This window comes from Lissotriton vulgaris, chromosome 7 (assembly GCF_964263255.1).
Source record: "Lissotriton vulgaris chromosome 7, aLisVul1.2, whole genome shotgun sequence".
Classification (NCBI taxonomy): domain Eukaryota; kingdom Metazoa; phylum Chordata; class Amphibia; order Caudata; family Salamandridae; genus Lissotriton; species Lissotriton vulgaris.
Genome location: NC_141695.1, coordinates 608,175,732 through 608,193,468, shown reverse-complemented (window position 1 = coordinate 608,193,468; position 17,737 = coordinate 608,175,732). Strand labels below are relative to the sequence as shown.

The window sequence follows — 17,737 nt, the reverse complement described above, 5'->3', positions numbered from 1 at the left end:
CAAGAGCAGTGAAAGCAAATCGCAGGGCAAAATAATTGAATAAACAAGCGTGGTGAATGCAAATTGGCGGCAAAATAAATAAACAAGCGCGGTGAAAGATGAAAAAAACATGATCCGTCATTACAGCCTCCGTTAGATAAGAAATATCCTCACGACCAGCCACGGCCTGTGGAGGGAGTTTCGGTGGGGCAGAGAGGCGGGGAGGGGCAGGATGGGGGATGCTAAAAACCGGAATATGGACAATTGAAGGTAAGTAAACAATGTAATAAATAAAACGAAATTTCGTAGCGCGCCCTGGATCGCATTTTAAGATGCAGGGCACACTACGAAATTCGTTTTATTAATTAAATTGCTTACTTACCTCCAATTATCCATATTCTGGTTTTTAGCACCCCCCACCCAGCCCCTCCCCCGCCCCGCCTCTCTGCCCCACCGAAACTCCCTCCACGGGCCATGGCTGCTCACGACAGCCGTCAAGCAAACGATCCAGTCCGTATGGGCTTCCGAAAAGGAAATAGGGCGGTAACAAAGCCTCATTACCCCCAGGTCCCTCCGTCCTCGACACCTTCATAATAAACAAGTGGAGATGACCATCTCCCGACTGAAAAAAAACAACAAGAGGCATGCTGGGACACTAATACTGCCCCTCCCCCCGGGAGTACATAAGCAGTACTTACCCAGCAGACCTCCTGTTCTTTTTTTTCTGTACAGATTGGATGGTGTGCTGGTGCTGCTCCTGCTGGGCTTGAGTGGCGGTGCTTCTCTTCTCCCCCCGCCCTGCTGCCTGGCTGTGTGGGCGCGGGGTTCCCTGGACTGCCTCCTGGCCTGCCGGGCTTGCTGGGAGTCGGTCTGTTTTGGAGCCGGTGTTCTGCTGTGCACTTTGTGCACCTGCCGGTCCTTTGCGGCTGGGGCTGGAGTTCCCGGGATGTTGCTTCCGGGTCACGGACTCGTCTTCCCGAGCTTGGCCGGGGAGACTTGCCTCACTCGATGGGCTCCTGCTGTTCCTGGCTGTGGAGAAGGTGGAGTGGGGGCCTTGTTCCTGGGGTTGGCCCCCGCTCTGGGTGAGTCCCGCTTGCGGGTTTTTCTTTCATTCTGGCATGTGTCTGCCGCCTTTGATTGGGGTGCAGTGTTCATGTCTCGGCGATGGCGCTGGGCGTGCTGTGTTTCTGGGCGGATCACTTTCTCCCCGTGCTTTGCATGTGCTTTCTGTTTTGTGTAGCGCTATGTGCCGCGAACAGTTCTTGCATTTTGCTTGTTAGCTACAATGGAATGGCGCAGCATGCTACAGGAGGGCAGTTGGAGTCCTTTCGGCTACTCTTGAGGAGGCGTGTGTTGTTACACGGTGTTCACCTCTGCAGCCTATTCGCTTTTCACCAACCCTCGCACTCGTGCACTTTCTGCTGCTGCACTGCGAGTTTACATGCTTTGCTTCAGGTATGCCGATCTCCTGTTAGGGTTCGAGTCCCCGAGTTGCCACGTTCCTGATCCATTTCCAGTCGCGGCCCCGGCTCTGTGCCTCTGCGGCACCCGCCCTGCTCCCGGGCTGCCTCGGAATCGGGGCCGGCGCTGCCCCTCGGCTGTGGCTGCTTCTGCTGGAAGTCCTCTGGGCTCCGGTTTACCCCTCTGTTTATGACACGCCCGGGGCTTTGGTGGCTTTACCTCTGTGGATGGGATGTCCCATTCTTACTGGGGCTGCTGTTTTGGGGACCGGGCTTCAGACTCAGTGACTGTGGTTGTTTTCGGGTTCCTGCCGGTCCACTCAGCCTCTTCTCCTTCTCGGTTCGTTCATGTGAATGCCACTGAGTTGGGTCACTATTCAATGTTTCTTCTGGACACACACGTGGCTGGTGCCCGCGCAGTTCTTTCTTCTTCTGGGGTCCCTGTGTGATTCGTCCGTTTGGCCCTGGCCTTTCCGTGCTTGGCCGGTTGGGTTTCGAGGGGTTGGCGTCCCTGGGGTGCCTTTCTTTTTTGCGTGCTGCTGGATGGCCTTTTGGCTGGTGGTCTCGGGCGCTGGGGTGCTGTGTTGCTTTCCCTGACCCTTGCCTGTCGGTGTTCTGGGATCTCTATGGCTGCTCGAGCTTGGCTGTGGCTTCACCTGCGCCCTTCTCTGGGTCTGTGGTGTTTTTTTCCTGTACGGGTGGCGGCCTTGTGCTGTTGGCCCCTGCTCTGGCTGTTTCGCCCCCTTTTCTTCTTCTATGTGTCTCGTGGGCTGGTCCTGGATGTGGTGGCTGGCTATCCTTCTGGATGTGCCGTGTTCCGGCGTCGTTGTCTCCTGGGGGTGCCGTGGTTTGTGCCGGGGCCTCCTGCTTGGGGTGCATGCGTCTGGCGCTGTGCTTCGTCCCCTCTTCTTTTTTGGGTTGTCCTGCTGCTGCCTCCGGTGACCGCACTGCTTGCTTCCTGTGTGTACTCAGTGGCTGGTGTTTCTGTGTGCTTGTGGTGCTCAGACGCACTGGTGTTCTCTGGTGCTCCCCCCCTCCTCCCGTGGTGTGAGGGGGTCTGGTGGGTGCTGGTCGGTCGGGCGCTGTGGTTCCTGTGCTCCTCTTTTTTGTCTGCGGGGTCACGTTTCTGTTCCTGGCCTGCTGCCTTGCCGCCTGCCCGCCCCGGCTCTGTTCTGTTGTCGGGGGGCGGGCATGTCTCGGTGCTTCTCGCTTTAGTGGTGCCCCTGCTCTTGGCCGCTGTGCGCTTGGGGGTTTTCCCCTCCGGGGTTGACGTGGGTTCCTGTCGCCTCTGTGGGGGCTGGTTCCTTTTCGCTTGCTCTGCCTTTTTTTGCTTGCTCCTGGGGTTTTCTCTGTTGTTGGGTTCTCCCTGCCTGCTTGCTTGTGCTTTGCCCTCTGCTGCTCGTCTGTTTGGGTCGCTTCTTCAGCGTCTGCCTTCTCTGTGGGTGGCTTTGTCTCCTCGGCGGGCTGGCTGTGGTGGCCTTGCTCCGGTGGTGCCCTGGTTCTTCGCCTTCGCTTCCTGGCTTCTATGGGGTTGGTCCGCTTTTGGGCTGCACCTGGTTCCTGTCCTTGGTTGCTTGCCGGTGTCGTGCCGGGGGCTCTCTGGGGTGCTTTGTCCCCTCTGCCTGTACTTGGTTGGCTTGTGCTGCCTTGGGTTCGGCTGTTCTGTTCTGTTCCGCCCTGCCTGCGCCTGTTCTCCTCTGTTCCCTGCAGTTTTGCTGGGTCTGGCCTGGTTGGTGGTATTCCTGGTGCTCTGGGCTTCCCTTTGCTCCGGCCTGGGGCTTTGGTATTTGTCCTGGGGCCTTCTGTGTGCCTGGCCAGGTTGCTTCTGCTCTGGCTCTCCCCGTGCTTACCTTTGGTTTGCTTCTGGTGCTTCCTGGCCGCTCCTCCTGTTTCTGACGTTGGTGCCTGCCTGGTTTATTCCTGGCTGCTGCCGTGTCCTGTCGTGACACCTGTTCTCCGGTGTGGTGTGCTGTCCCCGTGCTCCGCTGTCTGCTCGGTGGGTGTGCCTGGTCGGGCCGGGTTGGTGCCTGCATGGCCTCCTGGGGCTGCTGGGTGCTGTTGGGCTTCTTGGTCCTTCTGCTCGAGGGGGTGTTTGCTCCCTGGATTTTTCTATTCTCGTCTGGTTCCCTTGGTGGGTGCCTGGATGAGGTTTTTTGCTGGGGCGTTCCGCTCCGGCCTGTTGGGCTCCTTTTTGGGCTCTGCCTCCTTGCTGGCCTCCCTTTGGGTCCTGGCGGGGTGTTCTGCGTTGGGGCCGCTTCCTTGTGGTTCCTTCTGGGCCTTCTCCTGCTGTTGGTTCTCTTCCCGGGTTTGTTTTCCCGGTGTTGTGGGCCTGTGTGGGGTTCTGTGGCTCCGGTTCTGCCGGCTTCTTGCTGGTTGTGTGTGGCCTCGGGCTGTGCCTCCTGGGTTTCTGGATGTGCTGTCCCTTTTCGGCCTGCTCGGGGGGTTTGTTGCCGACCTTTTCCGGGTTGTTTCCTGGTTCTGTGGTCCTGGCTCGCTTCTTCCTCCCATGCTTTCCCGGGCTTTGTTCCCGGTGTGGGTCTGTTTGGGTGCCCCTCCCTCCTTGGTTGGGGTGCGGTTCTGTGGTGCTCGTGCCTCTGCGAGTCCCTCCCTCCTGGCTGCTGGTTGTCTGTGGTTTCCTGCTGCTTGGTCCTCTGCTCTCCTTCAGGGGTTTGCTTGGGCCTGCTGTTCCTCCTGCGTAGTTGGGTGGCTTGACTCTGGTCCTGGCTTCCCGGTTCTGTTGGCGTTTGTTGTCCTCTTTTTTTGCGGTTTGCTTGGCTCCTCTCCGGCGTTGCTGGGTTGGGGCCTTGTGGTGATGGTCTGGGTGCTGTGCTCCCTGGGCTTTCTTTTTCCCGCTGCTCCTGCCCTTGCTGCTGGCCTGGCCTGGGTGTGGGGTTCCTGGGCGGTCCTTTGTCTTTTAGGCGCCTTCTTTGTGCTGCCCTCTGTGCCTCGTTGGGCGGCTGCTGGGGTTTCTCGGTTGCTCTGTGCTCCCCTTCTGCCTTGTATTCCATCCCTTTGGGGTTGGGGTTTTCTGGGCTTGTGGTCGGTTTCTCTGTTCCCGACCTGGTTGTGTTTTATTTGTTGCTGGTTTCCGGTCTTGTTGGCCTCTCCTTGTTTTGGGGTTCTTCCCCGTCCCTGTCTTTTGGGTCGGGTTCTCTTTCCTGTTCGGCTCCTGGGTGCTTGTTGCTTCCTGGGCCTCCTCGGCCGGGTTTCCTCCTCGGGTCTCTTGGGCTCGAGTCCTTCTTTTTGGGAGTTTGGCCGTGTTTCTGGCCTGTGCTTCTCCTTCCTTTTTGGGCTGGGTGCTTGTGCCTGCGCTCTGTTGGCCATTTCTTTCTTTGGCTTCCTTCCGGGTTGTCTCGTCTTTCTGGTGGCCAGCTCTGTGTGCCTTCCTGCTGGTTCTGACCTTGGCGGTCTTCTCCGGTGGGTTGTTTTGGCTGGTCTTGGTGTCCTGGTCCGGGGCCCGGTTGCCGGTTTCTCTGGTTGGCGGCCTCCTTTTGTTTGGATCCCTCGGCCGTTTTTTCTTTCTCCCCGGTCCTTGTCCCTGCTGTCATGTTCGGGGTTGCGGGCCGGATGTTTCCTGCGGTCTTCCTTTCCTCCTTCTCGGTGCTCCCTTGGGTGGCTGCTTTTGTTGTGGTTTCCTGGGTGTGCTTATGCGTGCGGAAGGCCGGGTTTCTGCTTTGGTATTCTCCACTTGTTTATTATGAAGGTGTCGAGGACGGAGGGACCTGGGGGTAATGTCCTATTACATATGGTAATCTTCATTACTCCGGGTCCCGTAGTCCTCGACACCTTCATACGCCCCTCCCTCCCTCCCGGGCGGCCGGCCTTCCTGTCTGGGCTTGTTAGTACAGGAGGTCTGCTGGGTAAGTACTGCTTATGTACTCCCGGGGGGAGGGGCAGTATTAGTGTCCCAGCATGCCTCTTGTTGTTTTTTTTCTGTCGGGAGATGGTCATCTCCACTTGTTTATTATGAAGGTGTCGAGGACTACGGGACCCGGAGTAATGAAGATTACCATATGTAATAGGACATTTTCAATCGGAGGCCACCGTTTACTAAATGATGACGCCAGCCAATAAATGATAGGCCGGGCTTCTAGTCCCCTTCTGAAATCTCCTCTACTACAATATGTCTCACAGAGTGATCAGCGCATGCGCGCTGTAACGCTAGGGGAGACCTAAAAAGGGATAACCTTTCAAAACAGCCTGGGCCAGGCACTAACCTCAAGTATTGTGTGTGTGTACCCAAGGGTAAAGTCGCAGGCCAAGAGCCATTTGTGCTATTAACATAGTGAAGTAGTCTGTGTGATTTTGTGGGCTCTTATCTATCACCCTAATGTATATTTTTAAGACATCTGATTGCAGAAGTGTGTTGAATACAAGGTTTTCAGATCTAATCGTGCTTCAGAATATATTGGCTGCTTCCTTCTGCCAGTATACACAACCAAATGTCACAGGAGGGGGATTCCTTGGTGTTGTTAGCATGCAGTGTGTTGTGATGGATTTGTGTCCCTACTACACAGTGCAACGCTGTGGATTACAACGTGCAGTGTGATAAATTAGTAGCTCTAAGTTCAATGTAATTAGGATACAGTGCGGTGTGATGGCTAATGAATCTATGTTGTAAATTGTAGTGTATTCGTGGGTGTAGGTTGCAGTGCACTGTGATGGTTAGAGTTAATGGCATTTCAAGTGTTGTGACTGCTTATTGTCCATAGGACGCTTGTTTTTAAATTACGTATAACACTTTATTCATTTAGACCCACATTAACACTGCTCATAACCCCAGATAACCTTCTCTTTATGTTCTCTCAAGTACCGATAGCTGCGTCCAGCCCGCTTTTCTAAAGAGGGGTTAGATGGGGCAGCTGCCCCAGCACTCTTTGTCATGGCCCAAGCCCCCTCACTCCCGCCCCTTGCTCCCCACCACAGAATTACTGAATGTGCCAGAAAGTACACCGAAAAAAACAGATCCACACCTTTCAGTCACATTAAATTGTCCAAATACCTTTCATTAACAAGCAATGTTGTTTGCTTAAAACGTTTAACATCCCTTATCTCCCCAGCTGTGAGTGGCACATTTAGCCAATCCCATCGCTCGTCCTCAATCCATGATAAAACAGCCTGGTCTAAGTATTCTTTAATCTAAGCTAAAGATTGAGAGGACGTAAAAGAATGCAACACATGATAATACAAATCAGATACTTCTGTCATTAGGCAGAGAGTTCTACAAACCTTCCCTTCGTAATTCATTACCTCCAATACCTCAGCCCGCCCCCTTTTCTTCTCCACATCCCATACCAAGATGAACCCAGGATGATCCCCTTCACCATATCTCCTCACCCCAACATTCAAATCAAATCAAATCAGATGTTTGTTAAGCGCCACTACTCACCCGTAAGGGTGTCAAGGCTCTGGGGGGTGAGCGGGGCGGTGTATCCATTGCATACATTTAGTCTTGGTGTTGCTATATTGCGACACTCCACCAGAGCACCCCCAGTCTGATGCAGGATGCATTTATCTCCACTGGGAGTGTCCGCATCCACAAATCTACTCAAATTGCCTTCTAATCTGTTCAGCTGTGCTCTCATGTATCAAAGGGCTGCGTGCTGCCATGAGTTACAGATACCCCTTATGTACTCCTTAAAGGCCTCCCACAGTGCACCGCCACTCTCAACCATGCCTGATTTGCATTAAAAAAAGCTCTTCACTTCCGACCTCTGTAATTTTGGAATGCTCCACCAGTCAGGACCTCACTTTTGAATTTTCAGATCCTCGTTGGTGAGATGAGGTGGGGAGCTTTAGCTCTGCAATCACTGGAGAGTGATCTGGCCATGTTCTATGTAGACATTGACAACAACCTGATAGACATCCTGTACAATACCCTTACATAAGAAGTAAACTGATCCTGAAGTGTATATCATGAACATTCGAATAAAAGGTGTAGCTCTAACGCACTAACACAAGGGTTGCAATGCCACTACAAAGTAGCTACTCACTTTACACAGCCATGTCACTGCTCAGATTGCGGACGGGTGAATTAACCAGTCCGATCTAGTGTATCATCTAGGATCTTGTTGAAGTCTACCCACCCCCTTTGTCGTACTGCATATACCCTATCACTGATCTGAGTAAAATGCCTTTCCGTCACCAAGTTAGAACTCACAGAACATTGAACAAGTCTAAACATCATCCACCACCCCACCCCCAAATCCACACCAACCAACCCCAACCATCAGTGACACTCCTCCACAAATGTCAATTACGATCATTATGTTTTACACAGAAGCCCTTTGTTGACCAAGCCCAGGAAACTAATGTCATCACTAGAGGGCAAGTTATCACCACAAAGCTCCCATCAAATTTCTCCCCTACACTCAGGTGTTACCTAAGACGCGGTTTTCAATTCTATTCCAGAGAGGTTAATTTTCGTGCATAGTTAAAGAAAGGCCTGAGAGACCTCACACTAAGCAGAAACAGGCATAACGCCTGGCAGCCCAACTAAAAATGTTAACCTTGTGCCAGGCATGATGACAAAAGTCTTCAATTAAAAATCAGCACTTAGAGTTAGGACCGGTGATGGTTCCACCTTAGCTCACAAGCACAAACATCAAGAGAAGCATATGCCATAATGCTCCTTGCTCACGGGACAGCATGCAAATGGGCAGATGCGAAGAGAAACAGTGGACTGTGGATGTCAGATACACTGGAATCGGTTAAACAGGATTGATGGATTTTTAACTGGCTGCGCACTGAATATTATATGGAGAGTTTGACAGAATGATGCCTGAGGCAGAACCCACCACGGGTCATATCGTAGCGACAGAACTAGAAGTCCCATAAGCCTAATGACAAAGGAAGCCCAATAAAGGGCGATAAAACAGCTAATTAGGGAATCTTTTCCCTGTGCATCTGCCCCTTTTTATACATACACATATAGCAAATTGTGTGCTGGTATGACAGGCAGTGTGCTTGCTCCCCTCCTTCTGTTGTGGTAGGAGATACCGAATCAACTTTTCCATAAAAAAAAAGGTGCCATTGGACCCAACTCCACAGTTTCTTGCACCCCAGGTAAGAAACTGTTCTTCCCTCCTTCTTGATATTCTAGTCTGGCATGTGCAGCTTTTAGGTCCTGAGTTTGTGTATGAACGGTCTTCTGTAAGACTCACTCTGCTCTAGAGGTCCCTGACTCTCCCTGTGCAGAGTCCAAATGCTTCTGCATCTGGTCCAATGTGATGCGTACTTAATCTACTTTGTTCCCTATTGTGGTTTTCATATCCTTAATTTCTGCCACCAGAGCAGCATATTGACTGAAGTGACTTATTTCCTGAAGAGCTGCAGGTCATTTTGTCTGCTGGTGGCTACCCCAGTTAATTGATGAAATCCGTCTTTTCTCTATATTAATTTGGATACAGTGAATATTAATGATCAATTAGCCTTGATTCTGTGTATAGAGAATTTTTAATCTTTTTTAACAGTAAACACGCTAGAAATTATTTTATCCTATTTTTATAAAATTTATTAAACTGAATAATTCTGCAATTTAAAGTGTACATTTGTTTTCTTTGTTTGCTTACATTGCCTTTTCCCTTATTTTGCCTGGGCCTGTTATCTGTCATACATTGTTTTACCCTGACCCTGGAATTTGATCCAATATCAGGGGGTCCCTGTTACTTGCAAGCGGCTACCCCAGTTGGTTGCTTTCCACAGCTGTAAAATCTACTGTTTTCTTCTGAGATTTGCCCATACTACAGGTGGCATATCTTCCTCTGTCTGTTCCTTGATTTTGGTTACAGATGACACCTGAGAGTTGTGCTCTAAATTTGAAGTATTTGCAGGAGAGTCGAGGCTCTGCAGCAGCACAGCCTCCTAGCCTGGCAGCATCACGTGACCTCCTTTTGAACAACCAATGTATGCACTCCTAAACCCACTGGACTTTCTTGGTATTTCACATATTTGTATATAAAACATTACTAGCTTTAAAAAGATCCTGTTGATGCCTCATAAATTCAGTCTTCGGTAGAACCCATTGTGAGCTTCGATACACCAGCGTTTGACCTCGGATAACCTTTTAGCACTCATGAGCTCCTCCCCATCCATTCCTACTTCTGAAAATATTGCTGCAGCAGCATGTGTGATTATTTTTTTAATTTGACATAATCTCCCAGCATATTCTTAAAGGTCTCTTTGTTGGCTGAGAAGCAGATGTAAAAAGTACCTATATTAGATGGATGGCACGTGCAGAAAACTGTATATATTTGGTGGAGAGACCCAGCAAATAGTGCAATGTTTCTAAATGTGTCTCTGTTTTTTTTAATCCTAGTTCAAAACAATGCTGAGTATTCTGGACTTGACAACTATGTTGACAACCTCTTCAATCCAGTGACAACATCCCCTACAGTGAGTTTAATGCCTGTCTGTACTTCAGCTCCTCCGACACAACTCTTTATTGCAAAGGTGATCCAAATCCAATAGCAAGATTTCTCAATGTACCTGATTCAATATGTATAATTAATCAACAAGCCCTTTTTGAGTGGTGAATTCATGCACTGGGGTACTAATGGTCAACCGAGACGGAAGAGATATTTGTGGCTTATGTCGTTGGGTGAAAAAATATTAACCTGAACTTTTACTGTCCCTTATGCAGTGCAACATTTCTTTTTCTTGCATGCAGGGGTGCAGCGGGAGAGCAGAATGCTGTGGCTGGCTTTTTCTGTGTTGATACTTCTTTCCTCCTTTGTAATCCTGCTCTGTCATCTTCTTGTCTCAGAAATTCATATAATGTTAGGATTCAATTCTAGGCTCTGCCCTATGCCCACGTCTTTGACATCTAAAGCCCTAAACCATAATATTCTTTGGACAGGATCCTGTTACACTTTTGGGTTTTAGGGCTCAAACGTATTCAGTTGTCCCTCATTGCTACAAGAACTGCTGATGAACTAGGACAAAGGCCAGACTTATCATTGCATCCTTAATAAATTGTGATATTCTTAAGTTATGTTGTGTTGTGTTGGCACTGTAAACCATTCCATAGCAATGAAACTACACCTAAGACTTGGGAAGATATCTCACAACTTACAAATGAATGTACCTAGGATCACTCTATGTTGAAAGGTGCATATTGTTTGAATTGCATCAAAATATTTCCTTAGTTTCACCAAACTGTATGAAATGTTATCCCAGCTCCAGAAGGTGCTAGAACCTTCTGGTTGTGGATGTTAAGCCTAGTTGTAACGGTTGCAGAATCCCGTATATGAAGACTTGGTGCTAGAAATATTACTGGGCTGACCTCATCAGAACACAGTGTTTGTGTTGCATCGGGGATGCAACCAACATTTTTGTGCTGTTGTGCATAATTCTGACACCGAACAAAGTGATCATTTGACTACCACTACCAGAAATCCTCCCTCATTATTGTTCATGAAGCACAATGCATTGAACAAATGGCTGTGGATGTAGAGATGCAAGCATACAAAGGACAGAATACCTCCATCTTTAATTGACCACAACTGTCTTTTAAGCATTATTTGGTTGCAATTGTTCCACTGAAGTATTTTCTTGCTCACTGTAATGAAGGAGGAGTATTAACTTACCCCACATTGGTTCACAATATTGACACTGGTAGTTGCTCAAAGGGGAATCCTTAATAATGAGTGTAATGAATTCAAGTCTCTAAAATGACGAACAGAGGTTATCTAAAATGAACTGCCCTTTGCACTTTTACTACATGGACAGCAAAATGAAATCTAAAAAGATCTGCATTTCTCATGCTCATAATCACATTCCAAATTTTCTGTACATAGAACATGGCATCTAAAAAGCATGATGTGAAAATTTTGTCTCAGCAAAAGCTTTCGACAACTTGTTGCAAGGACTAAAGCCAAGTCTCCCTAGATGGCCAACTCCAGTCTTTCATGTAGAGATTGTTTTAGAAAATAAACTTGTCCAGAAGTGCCCTTTGCATGAGAAGTTGTTTACCTCAAGGTGAAGGCAATGTCAATCCTCTTTGGCATTCTCCTAGTCAGCCATCTTGTACTTATGCAATGTCTTCTAGAGAGCCTCAGTAACAGGACCTTATCATCTAGATGAAAAAAGGCAGCACAACTTAATTATTTAACTTGCTTGTAATAATATGTTTTTGAAATGTTGCTAAAGCACACTCTCTCTCTCTCTCTACACGAGATTCCTTTGTACCACAATGAACACACTGTCTCTCTGTTCATGGTCAGTCTCTATCACAATAGTCATGCTGTCCATGATAGTTTCCTCTGAAGCACATTAACCTTTCTTCCCCTGTTAAATATCTAGATTGATTCAAATCCCACATGCACTACTGTACCACAGCCAGCCCATGCATGTACCATCCTCTCTGCACTACAGTGATCATTAGCAGTCCCTCTGAGTGTCTGCTACCATAAAACTACACCCTTTCAGCTTCCTGTTTCATCTCGCTCTTGGCCAGTCCACTCTCATTGCATTGGAGTTGGGTAAAAAGCAGATTCAGGCATGATTTCTCATCTTTAAGGAGCTGCAGAGACCAGGACCACTGAACTCGCGCATGAAGGGAGGTGGCAAAATTGGACCAACCCACCAAGGATCCTATACAGGTGAGTCTGAGGTGAGAAGGGGGTTCCACTGGTAGGGGAAGTAGACAAAGAGAAAACTCCATAAACCTATACCTTCACCTCCATCCCTTTCTCAGAACACAACATATTACATGGACAACTTAGTCATGTAGGCACAAGTGCAAGACATTTCCTGTCCAGTATATTTACAGTCATACAATCTGTACAGGACACTAGAAGGCGCTTACAGTAGCACCAAGAATACGGACTCAAGGTAAATCACTACTGAGAATACAGTTCTAAGATCATAAAAGCACATTAGATGAGAGAGCATGCTTCAGACCGTATTGTGACAATCCACTTAGCTATGGGGGTAAGAGAGTAAGAGTTTGATATGGTTTACATGGGTACACAGTCAAAATATCGAGTTTTAAATTTCGACCTACAAAAATATCGTGTTTGAAATATCGAAGGTGCAGAATATCGTTGTCAAGAATATCGTTGGACAGAATATCGACCCTAAGGTAAGTAATATCGAAATTATTTATATCGATGTAAGTAATATCGAAATTAGTAGTATCGATAGTATATATATCGATGTAACTAATTTCGATGACACTAATATCAATATTTGTATTTTTTGTTTAGTTTTTTTATTATGTATGTGTTATATGTTTTAGTTAAGTATTTAAAATAAATAATATTATATGCGTATTCATTTTATATATTATTAAAAAAATGTATAAGTAAATTATATGTTTTAGTACCGGAGCGGGTAGTGGGTTTATAGGGGAATAGGGTGGGAAGTAATTTAATTGTAATTAATAAAATATTTTTTTATGTATAATTTATTTTGTAATTAATTATTAATTGGTAATAATTTATTTTAATAGATAAATCATTTATATAATTGGTAAGTAATTTTAATTTTAATTAAATGTTATGTTTTAGGACTGGAGCGGGTTGTGGGTTTATAGGGGAATAGGGTGGGAAGTAATTTAATTGTAATTAATAATAAAAAAATTATGTATAATGTATTTTGTAATTAATTATTAATTGGCAATTAATTATTTTAATTGATAAATTAATTATATAATTGGTAATTAATGGTAATTTTAATTAAATTTAAGTTTGAGTACCTGAGCGTGTTGTGGGTTTATAGGTGTATTGTATTTTATTGATGTAGATGTATTTGAAACATTAATTATACATTATTTCGAATATAAACATTATTTAGAAGTATGTGACAATAAAAATCTATGTTATTAAACGCTTTCCCTACTGTTGCACCCTTTGGAGTTGGAAAAGTAATTTTTCCCCCTACGCTATCCAAAGCTTTCCCTACTGTTGCACTCTCTTGAGTGGGAATAGTAATTTTACCCCCTACACTATCCAACGCATTCCCTACTGTTGCACTCATTACAGTGGGAATATTCATTTGTACCTATCCGCTATCCTACGCTTTCCCTACTATTGCACTCTCTGGAGTGGGAATAGTAATTTTACCCCCTACACTATCCAACACTTTTCCTACTGTTGCACTCACTGGAGTGGGAACAGTAATTTTTACCCGTACGCTATCCAACGCTTTCCCTACTGTTGCACTCACTGGAGTGGGAATACTAATTTTTACCCACCCGCTATCCAACGTTTTTCCTACTGTTGCACCCTTTGGAGTTGGAATAGTAATTTTTACCCTTACGCTATCCAACGCTTTCCCTACTGTTGCACTCACTGGAGTTGGAATAGTAATTTTTACCCCTACGCTATCCAATGCTTTCCCTACTGTTGCACTCACTGGAGTTGGAATAGTAATTTTTAACCGTACGCTATCCAACGCTTTCCCTACTGTTGCACTCACTGGAGTGGGAATACTAATTTTTACCCACCCGCTATCCAACGTTTTTCCTACTGTTGCACCCTTTGGAGTTGGAATAGTAATTTTTACCCTTACGCTATCCAACGCTTTCCCTACTGTTGCACTCACTGGAGTTGGAATAGTAATTTTTACCCCTACGCTATCCAACGCTTTCCCTACTGTTGCACTCACTGGAGTGGGAATAGTAATTTTTACCCACCCGCTATCCAACGCTTTCCCTACTGTTGCACTCCCTGGAGTGGGAATAGTAATTTTACCCCCTACACTATCCAACGCTTTCCCTACTGTTGCACCCTTTGGAGTTCGAATGGTAATTTTTACTCTTACTCTATCCAACGCTTTCCCTACTGTTGCACTCACTGGAGTTGGAATAGTAATTTTTACCTGTACGCTATCCAACGCTTTCCCTACTGTTGCACTCACTGGAGTGGGAATAGTAATTTTTACCCACCCGCTATCCAACGCTTTCCCTACTGTTGCACCCTTTGGAGTTGGAATAGTAATTTTTACCCTTACGCTATCCAGCGCTTTCCCTAATTTTGCACTCATTGGAGTGTGAATAGTCATTTTTACCTACCCGCTATCCAACACTTTTCCTACTGTTGCACCCACTGGAGTGGGAATAGTAATTTTTACCCGTACGCTATCCAATGCTTTCCCTACGGTTGCACTCACTGGAGTGGGAATGGTAATTTTTACCCACCCGCTATCCAACGCTTTCCCTACTGTTGCACTCTCTGGAGTGGGAATAGTAATTTTACCCCCTACACTATCCAACGCTTTCCCTACTGTTGCACCCTTTGGAGTTGGAATAGTATTTTTTACTCTTACGCTATTCAACGCTTTCCCTAATGTTGCACTCATTGGAGTGGGAATAGTCATTTTTACCTATTTGCTATCTAACACTTTCCCTACTGTTGCACCCTATGGAGTTTGAATAGTAATTTTTAGCCTTATGCTATCCAATATAATTTATAATGATTTATGTATTTTATAATATTTTTATTATGTAACATAATGTTGTGTTCAAATAATTTTTTTAAATAATGAAAGTATATTTCATTGTTTTGATGTATTAAATATTTATTATTATTTATGTTATTATTTTATGAGTGTTGATGTTTTTGTAATTTATAGTATTTGTTAATATTTTTAAATTAATTAAGAAAATAATATATATTATAATTAGTTAAATATATATTACCTATTGTACGTTTAATTTTAATTAAATGTTTAACATTAAATGTGTATTATTTAATCATTGTAAACATTCTAAAATATTTTTACATAAGTTTAAATTATATTAAAGTATTATTTACTTTATATTTATTTATTTAATAATAAAAAAACGATATATTTACTTACGACATTTTTAACATCGATATTTTATTTTCGATATTTTTGTACTTACCATGTTGTAGATAGGGTGTCGATATACTTGCCTTCGATATACCAACGTCGATATTTTGAGTGTCGATATCCTGTCTCTCGATATTCTGTCAGAGATTCGTTTACATGAACATGTGCCGCAGAAGCAGAGAAGTGACAGAGAGCTTCCTCCTTTACAGCTGCTCAGTAATACAAGTAATACAAGTACCTGGTAAAAGTGAGCTCCCAGCCCTACAGAGATTACTGAAATACAATTCAATTCTAACAGGCACGAGTAAGAGAAAATGCTGGTAGATTGTACAGTAATGCAAAGTCTCTGGGCCTGTAAAGTCAAATGTAACACATACATGTTGACACAAGGGTGAGACAGAGCTGGTTGCCCTGCATGGCTTACAGTGATAGAAGTCGAAAAGGCACAGACGCAGGTGGAAACTGCAAGCCTAGGTGAGCTTACTGTTATATCTGTCAAAAAATCATAGTGGTGAGAGGGAGTTATGCGCTCTGCAAAGATTATTGTAAAAGAGAGTATACAACCGCAGGAATCACAATCAGTTACTGTATTATGGAGCCCAGGGCTTTTAACATGTTTCTTATTGCTTTCTTCTAGGCATTCCTCTCATGCCCAGCTACTCGGTGGGTTAGTAACACCCATTCTGTACTTTTTGTGAGTTCACTTGTCTCTGGTTGAACTGGACTTTTCTCCTAGGAATGGCGAGCTGGCATATTCTCTGTCCCTGGCTTGTGGTGTGGTGTGGTGTGGCGCTGCATGGCATTATTTTGTGCTGTTGCACATTCATTTATGTTAATATATGATGTGAAACTAGCAAAAAAGGTAGCTTAGCACTGTATATGGTCCAAGGCTACCATACAGTCAATGAGTGACACGAAAAGTAGTTTGTTGGTGGATTGTTACTGCATTCTGCAATACTCTTTTTTAAGTGTTGTGTCTTCCACTTTTTCCTAAATTGGAGGTGCTTGGGGCAGTCCTTATGGATATGGAGATGTTGTTTCAGATCCTAGGTGTATCACAGATGGAAAAGTCCTTCATTTGGTGATATGGTCCTTTGGGGTTAGATGGTGTACTAAACAACAGTTGCTCATAGTGTCCATTCTTTTCATGTAGGTTTTCCGGCCATGGGACAGATGCCTGGGTATTCATCTATGCCAATGATGGGTGGAATGATGCCAGGCGGGATGCAGGCAATGAACACCATGCAAATGATGCCCACCATGCCAGGTAACACACTTGGGGGTACAAGGGTGACACAGTTGTTTAAAGCATGAGGTTGATGATGTGGAGGGGTTTATATATGTTTCTCAGTTGGCATAGGGAGGGCCCTCTGACAGCAGCTGCTTCTGATTTTTTTTCTTCACGCATGCTTGAATCATTCCTGTTGTCAAACTGAGAATCTCAAGTTAACATTACAATAGATGTTCTAGCTTCTGAGCGTCGACAAACTACTGACAACAAGCATCAGGGGAGGCCAATTTGAATCCCTCTGGCACAACCCCATTTTAAGATACAGGGATAAGGTTCTAGACATGCATGAATGGTACAGACATGGTATATCCACGGCCCAAGACCTTCAGAGACAGGGCGCGAACACAACTTTCGACACACTCAAGGAAACGCACAACCTGCAAAACATAGAACTCTACAACTTCCTGAAAATCAAAGTAGCAATTAGGAAGGCAAACCTTAACAGCCGGACACCATCGCTCATACAACTTGCAGCCAGTCTCAACACATTAGGACACCAAGTGGCTCACCTATACAAAGCCCCAAAAACACCAAACTCAACGATAAGGTCACAAACTTCTGGGGGACATTAGCAGGGAAGGAACTAAGCAAGACCGAGAAGGCAGAATTATGGAGATCGACCACTAGGAAAAAGATAACTGCTTCGCTACATCAGACCAAATACTGGTTAGTGCATAAGGCATACTGGACACCGGCCCGCCTGTCCACCCTGGGGATCCGAGAGAGTGACACATGCTGGAATTGTGACAAAGGAAGGGGAGACTTAGAACATCTTCTGCTCAGCTGTCCTCAGATCAAGGAATTCTGGGATCGAATTGGGAAGCTTATCAATGAAATCACTGGGGTAGCCATACACATAGATTTCCCAAGTCTAGTCCTGGGCTTTGCATCCCCGTCCATCACAACAACAGAAGACCGTGACCTCATTGACCTACTGCTGACGGCTGCAGTCAAAATAATCCTAAGCAACTGGAAAGACACCACGAAAGCTACACCACAGGCGTGGCTCAACTGGGTCACATTCCTAAGAGGGGCAGATAACATTACAGCGAAACACTCACCGAAAACACACAGGCAGTCAAACATATGGGGGCCCCTAGACCTCTACCTATCATCACATAAACCCCCCTAGGCGCAGAATCTAGACACCCAGCAAGGGACACACTATGGGGACCCACGCTCTAACAAAAAGAAACCAGCAAGAAAGAAT

At 45.8% G+C, this 17,737-nt stretch overlaps 1 protein-coding gene across 2 annotated transcripts in view; it reads left to right on the top strand.

Annotated features, from left to right (window-relative positions):
* Positions 1–17,737, top strand: part of MYO15B (myosin XVB) — a 961,787-nt gene that overhangs the window by 404,944 nt on the left and 539,106 nt on the right. For both annotated transcript variants that reach the window (XM_086930750.1, XM_086930751.1), the window contains 3 exons: positions 9,757–9,833; positions 11,959–12,040; positions 16,390–16,503. In XM_086930750.1, coding sequence (XP_086786876.1) covers positions 9,757–9,833; positions 11,959–12,040; positions 16,390–16,503 — 273 coding nt within the window. The remainder of the gene's footprint in view (positions 1–9,756; positions 9,834–11,958; positions 12,041–16,389; positions 16,504–17,737) is intronic.